This window comes from Lepidochelys olivacea (genome assembly GCF_965140295.1).
Source record: "Lepidochelys olivacea isolate rLepOli2 genome assembly, chromosome: 7".
Taxonomy (NCBI): domain Eukaryota; kingdom Metazoa; phylum Chordata; order Testudines; family Cheloniidae; genus Lepidochelys; species Lepidochelys olivacea.
In genome coordinates, this window is record NC_140417.1 from 63,195,036 (window position 1) to 63,202,760 (window position 7,725).

The 7,725-nt window shown below is 48.8% G+C and overlaps 1 protein-coding gene across 1 annotated transcript; it reads right to left on the minus strand.

The window, feature by feature from the left end:
* Window positions 1-4,187: 4,187 nt before the first annotated feature.
* Window positions 4,188-7,254, minus strand: ZNF503 (zinc finger protein 503). The gene is made up of 2 exons (XM_084635584.1): window positions 6,758-7,254; window positions 4,188-5,751 (listed from the first exon to the last, which is right to left on the minus strand). The coding sequence occupies exons 1-2, from the start codon at window positions 7,061-7,063 to the stop codon at window positions 4,231-4,233; spliced, it is 1,827 nt and encodes a 608-aa protein (XP_084491710.1). The 5' UTR covers window positions 7,064-7,254; the 3' UTR covers window positions 4,188-4,230.
* Between the last annotated feature and the right edge of the window lie 471 nt (window positions 7,255-7,725).

The following is a 7,725-nucleotide window of genomic DNA, read 5'->3' on the forward strand; positions in this document are numbered from 1 at the left end:
CGAAGAAAGCTTTCTTTCCCCTTCCCCCTGACACCTTCACATTTCATCGCAAGAGCCTTTTTTTTCTTTTCTTTTTCTTTTTTGCGTTCTAAAAAAAAAAAAAAAAATCCTGAGCCATCTGGCCTTAACTTTCTGGGACTGAGCTGTGAGGGATATTTAGGAAGAATTAAACACTTCCCATTCACGACTGATTGTCTTGTCTGCGGTACTGCTGGGCAGTCAGAATCTCAACTTTCGATGTTACACAAAGAACAGAAACGTGTGTGTGTGTGTCATTTCAAAGTTAGAAATGTTTAAAATTATCCGCATTAAAAAAAAAACAACGAAATGGACAGAAGTTTTGAGGCTGATGACGTCACTGTTTTCCTGACACCACCCCCCCCCCTAAAAAAAGGACTGAATCCAAATAAACTAAATGGCACTTTCATAGCCACCTTTAATACATGCTTTTCTCTTCGTCTTCGTACATTAAAAATACGAAGTTTGATCAGTTACTTTCTTCAGATGCGTCTTTTTCTGGAGCTCTGAAAGTTGGGCTTTTCTTCTACCCGGGTGGCTTTCTCCGATTCTAAACGTGGACAGTTTACTCAAACCCAGAATGGAGGAAAGAAAGGGTCAGACCTCGTACCGCACTGCATGGGTCTTTGTATGCTATATTAAAAGTAGTTCAGATATATCCCCTCTCAGAAAATGTGGTCGCCTATTATTTGCATAAAGCGAAAATCCAGTCGTTATAGATGCAGCCTTATATTTGAGTTCCAAAACATTTGTTTCTCTACTAATGACAGAAAAGCAAACTGAGGTGTATGTTGTGTGGATGTCTGTGCATATATAGGCTCAAATATGTTCTATGTACTCCTTTGCTGACTGTGGCTTGTGCTGTTACATTGTTTTATAAAGCTGGCTTAATTACACAGCTAAAATAAACGGAACCCTCCTTTTCCCAGTCATGCTTATTATCAGAAGGATTGGGTTGAAGTGGCAGGCAGCGTAACCAACCCTTCAGGAGTGGAAGGAAATTCATTAATTTCTATTTTGGTTCTTCAGTTGCACTTCGCATCAGACCAGAGGTGGTTTAAATATTACATGAGTTTATCTTTAATGTTCAGAAAAGATTTGCGAGGAAGATCGAACTGTTTAATTTAAATTAATGTATGTCTGACTCTGGTCAGATTGATCTGAGGTTGGGCTTTTGATGAGTCTTGCCCTTCTGTTGCTTGTCCTCTCGAGCTGGTTTTCCACTACGAAATTAGTTTAGTTCGGTGGCATGGACCAGCGGCTGCTGTCAACTCTACAACCCATCCAGTTAGCAAGAACAGGGGAGGAAAATACCAAATGCAACCCTTTTACTGAAAAAGAGTAATGCCCCTAAGTCGGTGTCTATTAGAAAAAGCACATTTCCTAGTTTCATATCAAAATTCTAGGCGACACTTGCCAGGTCAAATATTTAACACCCCCTTACCATAGCCATGAAAACAAAATAAGCGATTTAAATGTTCAGTAATACCAAGCACAGGATCCGAGCAAAATGGTGATAAATAAAACAATGGGAAAGATTCCTTACATCTAAAATCCTTCAGCTTTAAGCCTAGTTTTAACTTTGATAGAGCTGAAATCCTCAAAAATAAAATTAACCTTTTGTAACCAGAAGACATTTTTAAAATAGCCTTAGAAACACCTGTTTATAGATTTTTGGATCGATCATTTAAAGATAGTATGTGGTAGGAATGTGTGTATAAGAGAGAAATTAAAGGTATCAACAGAGAAAGAAAAGGCAGGGTGTTTTTTTTTTATCGTGGTAAATCTGCAATAAATGTTGTCCAGATCCAGATGGGAGCCTAAAATATATATTTTTTAATCTAAATTGAGCAGTGGCTAAAAAATAAAGCCCGTGGCTAAACTACCCTGGTAGAATTAGCATGCGGGTGCCCTCACAATCAAGGTGCAACAGAAGATAAAGTCAATTTTTTTTTCTTTTGTGTAAATCCAACTCAGTGACTGAAACCCTACACCCAACAACGACTCCTTTCCTTCTCTTGAGTGCTAGCTGCGCTTTTGTCAATTTCATTGCACAGAATTATGCTTTTAAGTTACTTTGTGTAATTACCCTGGGCTTTAAAAGTAACACACATAGCCCTGCCCCCATCATTTCACAACGGAGAGCTCGTTTGAAATTCCCCAAAGCAGAACTATTTTTAATAATCCCGTTTTTAGTAAAGCAGGTTATGTTTCTAGTGCCTGTTTCATATTGGCGCCTGTAAAGAACCATAGACGGCCCCAGTGCCGCGCGTCTTGGCATTTCCCTGTATAGATCTTGTCTATCTCCTTCAGAAACGTCCCAAAGTCCCCCTCATACCAGGCAAAGCCGGTCAGCAAAGAGGGCTGGGCGAATGCAGAGACTTCATTAACTTGCTTCTTTTCTCCACTTTATACATTAACTCTAACTTCTACTAATTATCTCGAGTAAATGCATTGGGCTAATTAGCAGCTGGGCACCACGGGAAACTTTGAGCAGTAATTATATTGTGGGGGATATTGTAAGGAGAGGCAGAAAAATAAGTAATTTGTCAAGGCAAGTCGCCGCTTGTAACTCTTTCCCTCTCCTAGTTCAAGCTGGGGAAAGAGGGGAGTTGTAGAAGGAAGATCAATTAGCGGATGGGGCTGTATCACACAAAACCTCTGCGAAAGAGGCTGCACGAACAGAGATCCTATGTAAATGCGTTAATCGTTCTGTTTGCATTTGTTTGTTCCCTACTTCTCCCATCGTACAGGAGTTTACAAAGGAGAACTGCGAACAACTGCTTGTCTTAACGGGTGGTTAGGTAAAGACTTACGATGCAAAGTTACACCAGCCCCTGCAAGCCTTGCTGGGCATGCAGCAGTAGCGTTTTATATTTTTTTCACTTCAATTAAAATTAACTTATCGCAGGTTTATTCTACCTTGAGAAATTTGGTTTTGTCGTTCTTTACAAAAGCATTTATGGGGAAGGAGGAGAGAGTGGAAGACACTGGAAGTGTCTGATTAGTTATTTTAACCTGACAATCGTTTGCCCTGCGCTGCGAAAAATCCTGCAGTAATAGGGTTGAAACAGAGTCGTGCTCTGATTTTGTCACGTCGTGCTTAGAGGGGAAGAGATGGGTCGTTCTCTCTGTGCAGTTTACAAGCTTTTCAAGTTAAGTCTATTTTCCATCTCAGAACCAAAGCCTCCCGAGCCCTTTTCTTTAAAAAAACAAAATAAAAAACAAAACCAAAAAAAGTTTTAAACACTAGCTTTCCCCGTTCACATCAGCAATAATTCAAGAACTGGTTTCTTAAAACACACGCAACCAGTTCCTTAGTTTTCTAGTTTCATTCCTACACAGGTGTTAAGGGGGGAAAATATAACATGCATCTTCCCTTTAAAAAAAAAAAATTTAAGAGAGAGAGCCCGGGGGTTATAATAAAGCTGGGTTTTTTTTATGATTTTAATTAAAATTGAATAAACGCTTAAGAAGAAATTAGTAATCCTCTCCAACCCAGCCCCAGTTGTTTGTAACAGACTCAAAGCGTATTTTTTTTTAAAAAAAAAAGTAAAAGCTTTTAATACATCAAATATACGGAATTTTAATCTTTAAAGCGATACATTGTCTATTATTTTAGTACATGACGTAAACCTTACCCCCTTTTACAGGGTGGACTTAAAAATTAAAAATAGTTAAGTGTTCCTTTTAAAGAACAAAATAAGGCAAATGAGGTTTTTGGAATAGAATTGTTTTTTTTTTCCTTCTTCCAGATTACATACAAAAAAATACCAATTCTCTTTCAATTGTATACACCGTAAAAATAATTGCAATTTGAAGTTATAATTGACAAATTGCGACTTGGTTTTTTAGTAACAAACATGCATGTAACTTTTTTTTTGTTTCAAGGAGACATTAAATAAGAACGTACAATACAATCATAGCAATTTTAAAGTAACATTAAAGAGAAGACCTCTATTTCTTTTTTATTTATATTCTACAATGGGTGTTCAACTTTTACCTATTGAGCTCAGTTAAGTAATGCACTTTATGATTCATTGTCCCGCTTGAAGCTAACATAAATAAATACAGTGCTCACGGATCCAGTCCTCAAATGAACACTATTTTATAAAAAGTCAGATTTCAGCTTGTATAAAGTGTGGCAGGGTTTCTTCCCCCCCCCCCGCGCTTCCCCCCTCGGTCGTTTGCAATCCTTACCCCACCCTACACTCACTGGTAGCCCAGAGCGGAGGCTGTGGTAAGTCTCTGCCCGTACAGTGCATAGGGGGAGTAGTAAGGTCCCGTGGCCGCAGGGACGGGCACTGGGGCACCTGGGGTGGGCAAAGGGCTCTTGGAATAGGGGTGGTAGCGGCTGCTCAGTCCCAAGGCGTGGTGCGGGCTGCGGAGGGCCAGCGTGCCCGGGCTGCCCGGCGCCCCGGTGGTGGGGATGTGCATGTGGCAGGCCATGGCCGCGGCGGCGGCGCTGGCCAGCGAGGAGGAGCTGGGGTAGCTGGAGAGGAGTTTATCGGTGCCCGGGAAGGCAGTATGGGTCCGCAAGTGGCTCAGCAGCTCCTCGGAGGTGGCAAAGCGCTTGTCGCAGGGTCCGTTGGCCGACACCCAGTTGCAGATGTGGGGCTGGGGGTCGTTGGGGAGCATGAAGCCATAGGGGTACAAGGGGTGGCCGGCCAGCGAGGGCGGGGTGGCCCCCGTCAGGGAGGAATGGACGCTGTGCAGCGGGTGCGTGGGGTAGACCAGCGGGTATCCGGACTTGAGGGCCTGGTCGTGGGCGCAGGAGGCGCTGGCCGCGCCGGCCAGGTGGCTGGCGCAGTGGTAGCTCAGGCAGTAGGGGTCGCGGCACAGGCTGGCCGTCATGACGGAGGGCGGCGAGGCGCCGGCCAGCGGGCTCGATCCCGCCGGCTTGCTGCAGCCCAGGCTGCCGGCGGCGGCCAGCTGGGCCCCGACCAGGCTGCCGGACTTGGTGGGGTCCAGGGCCACTCCGTGCGGCAGGAACTGCGGCGGGTAGCCGGCGTAGGCGCCCGCCAGCGTGCCCGGGTAGCTCATGCCCGCCGGCGGCAGGGGGAAGACAGTCTGGCCCGGCTTGTAGGGCGAGACCGGGGCCACCAGGCCGGAGCCCAGCACCGAGGCGGACGAGGTGGCGGTGGTGCTGCTGCTGCAGGAGGACGAGTCCGAGGAGATGGTCTTGGAGCCCGGCGCGCCCTCCGGGTGCTGGCCGCCCTCCACGTTAATCCCGCCACAGCTCACGCTAATCCGGCTGTGGCTGAGGCTGGCGGCGCCCGGGCCCCCGTCCGAGCCGGCGCTGCCCCCTTTGCCGCAGCCCTCCGCGTCCTTCTTGTCCTCTCCCGCCTTGCCCTCGGCCGGCAGCAGCCCCGGCGAGCAGGCGGAGGCGCTGGAGTTGGGGCTGCCTGTCCTTGGCGTGAACGGCTGGCAGGTGGCGCTCGGGACTCGGAATCCCGACTTCTCTCCGCTGGAGACTCCCCCAGAGGCGGCGCCACCGCAGCCTGCGGGGCCCGGCTCCTTCTTCTCGGCGCCCGGCTTGGAGTAGGGCTTGAAACTCGACTTGTCCTCCACGCCGATGTCGCTGAGTTTCAAGGGGCCCGACTTGGAGTCCTTGTCCCCGCCCGCGCCGTTCGAGGTGACCGAGGAGAGTTTGGAGGAAGGGGAAGGGTCCGGCTTCCCGATCTGGGAGCACGTCTGAGCCAACAGGGCCAGCGGGCTCTTCTTAGCATCCAGCTGCAGAAATCAGAGGGACACACAAAGACAAACGTTTAATCGGATGCTTTAAAAAAAGAAGACGAAGAAGAAGAAGAAGTCGGCATTTGCCGACGTTTCTTGCAGAGAACGGCCTGAAAAGGATCAACAATTTTGTGCACATTCATCATCCTGACAGCCCCCCCCCCTCCTCCTCCCCTGCATGCACCATTTTCCACAATGCCTTTTAAAAGGCAACGGTTTCTTATACCGTGGCGAGACAGCCCCATGTCTCTACTGCCTAGGCAAAGCAGCACCCACCCCGGGGGCTTTACAAAGTTCAGCTTTTCCGCCCTCTGCTTTGGCTTTGCCTTGTCCCCACCGCACGCGCGCACAAACGCCCGGAAAGGAGAGCGACTGCACCATTTCTGGCTGGCCACACGATTTAGAAACCGATCCGGAGTTAGCAGGAGAGCCGGGCTCCGGGAAATCTATGGCTTCCCTTTGAGCAGACTTTAATGAAACCATTCATTCACCGAGACCCAACCTCCACACCACCCCTCTTTCAGAGCGGAGGTCCCTACAAATATCCTGCCAGGGTAACGCGGAGAAGATGGGACTCAACACAACACACACATACCCCGCCACAAGCAGGTTATCTTCCAAAGTGAGACTAAGATCAGGAAGCTTTGATCAGCCGCACCCACATTCTCCCCCCCCCCCCAATATTTTCAGCCAACAAGACTATTTCGCACGTTGTGACTAGTGGGTCCCTAGTCCTTAAGGAAAACAGTCTCCTTCCATCTCTCCCTCCCCAAAAGGGGTGTAAAGAAAACAAATAAATTCAACTTTTCATGAAAGAAGGAATGCTAAAATCAGCCAAGCTGGAGCTCGCAACCCCAGCCTTAGCTACAGCCCCGAAAGAAGGGATGCGGTTCCTGGTCTAAACGCCTTTCAAAGAGAAGGGAGAGGACGCCATGCAATGAGCGTGGAGAGGCCGCTTGAGCAGGAGGAAGGGGAGGGAAAGGCATCGCCTCCGGTTCCTTACCTCTATGGGGCTGACAGGGGTGGAAGGCAAAGGCTGCAGATACTCAGGGTGTAAAATGTGTCCCGTCCGAGCCGTGAGCATTTTCAAGACTTTGATGGGAAGCCGATTCGCTTGGCGTAAAGGGTCCGAAGGAGGGACGGCGTGGAAGAAGGGCTTGGTGCAGCTAGTAGTATTCCCAGAGTGCCCGTTCTGCCAGGCGAGATCAGCGGCGCTGCTGAGGCTGAGGCTGCTGCTGCCGCCAATGTCTCTACCGCTGCTGCTGTGCTTACTACTTCTTACAGCAGAAAGCGAGGGCGATGTGATCATGACCCAAAACCTCGCATGAAAACTGGGACGAGTCGCGCTGATCAGCCTCGGAAACCTTCTCTCTTTGGTGGGGGGAGGGGGGAGACAGCCACACACCCCCAAAAGCAAACTAGCAAGAACAACAAAAAAAGGCAGAAAACGTCTCTGGCTTTGCCTAGTGGAGGCGGGGGGAGCCCGGAGAGGAGGGGGAAAAAAGCAGAATAATCCCGGGGTGGGGGCTGGGGGGGGATGGTGAGTGTGTCTCGCTTGGTCCCCGGCTGCTGCGCTCTCCCTCCTCCTCCTCCTCCTCCTCCTCCTCCGCTCAGCTGTGCTGCTGCGAGCCGCTGCTCGTCCAGCCCGGGATCTGGCAAAGAAACTCACTTCAAAAGCAGCTGAGTTAGTCTGAGATTAAAGCCTTTGCCGCCTTCCAATCAAATGGGACCCCGAGGTGATTGGAGGGTCAAGGGGATGTGACGTTCCCCGGGCTGGTTTTTTTCTCTCTCTCCCCTATGGTTTTCGTGGGTTCTCCCTCTCTCGCACTTTTTCTCCCTCTCTCTTCCCCTCCCCTTCTTGTTTTTGCTCCTAGGACGGGATGGGCGTTAATTTTGTGTTTCACATCCCGCGCTTTTAAGTCGTTCTCCTGATGCTCCTCACTGCCCCCAGCCTCTGCCAGTACCTACCAA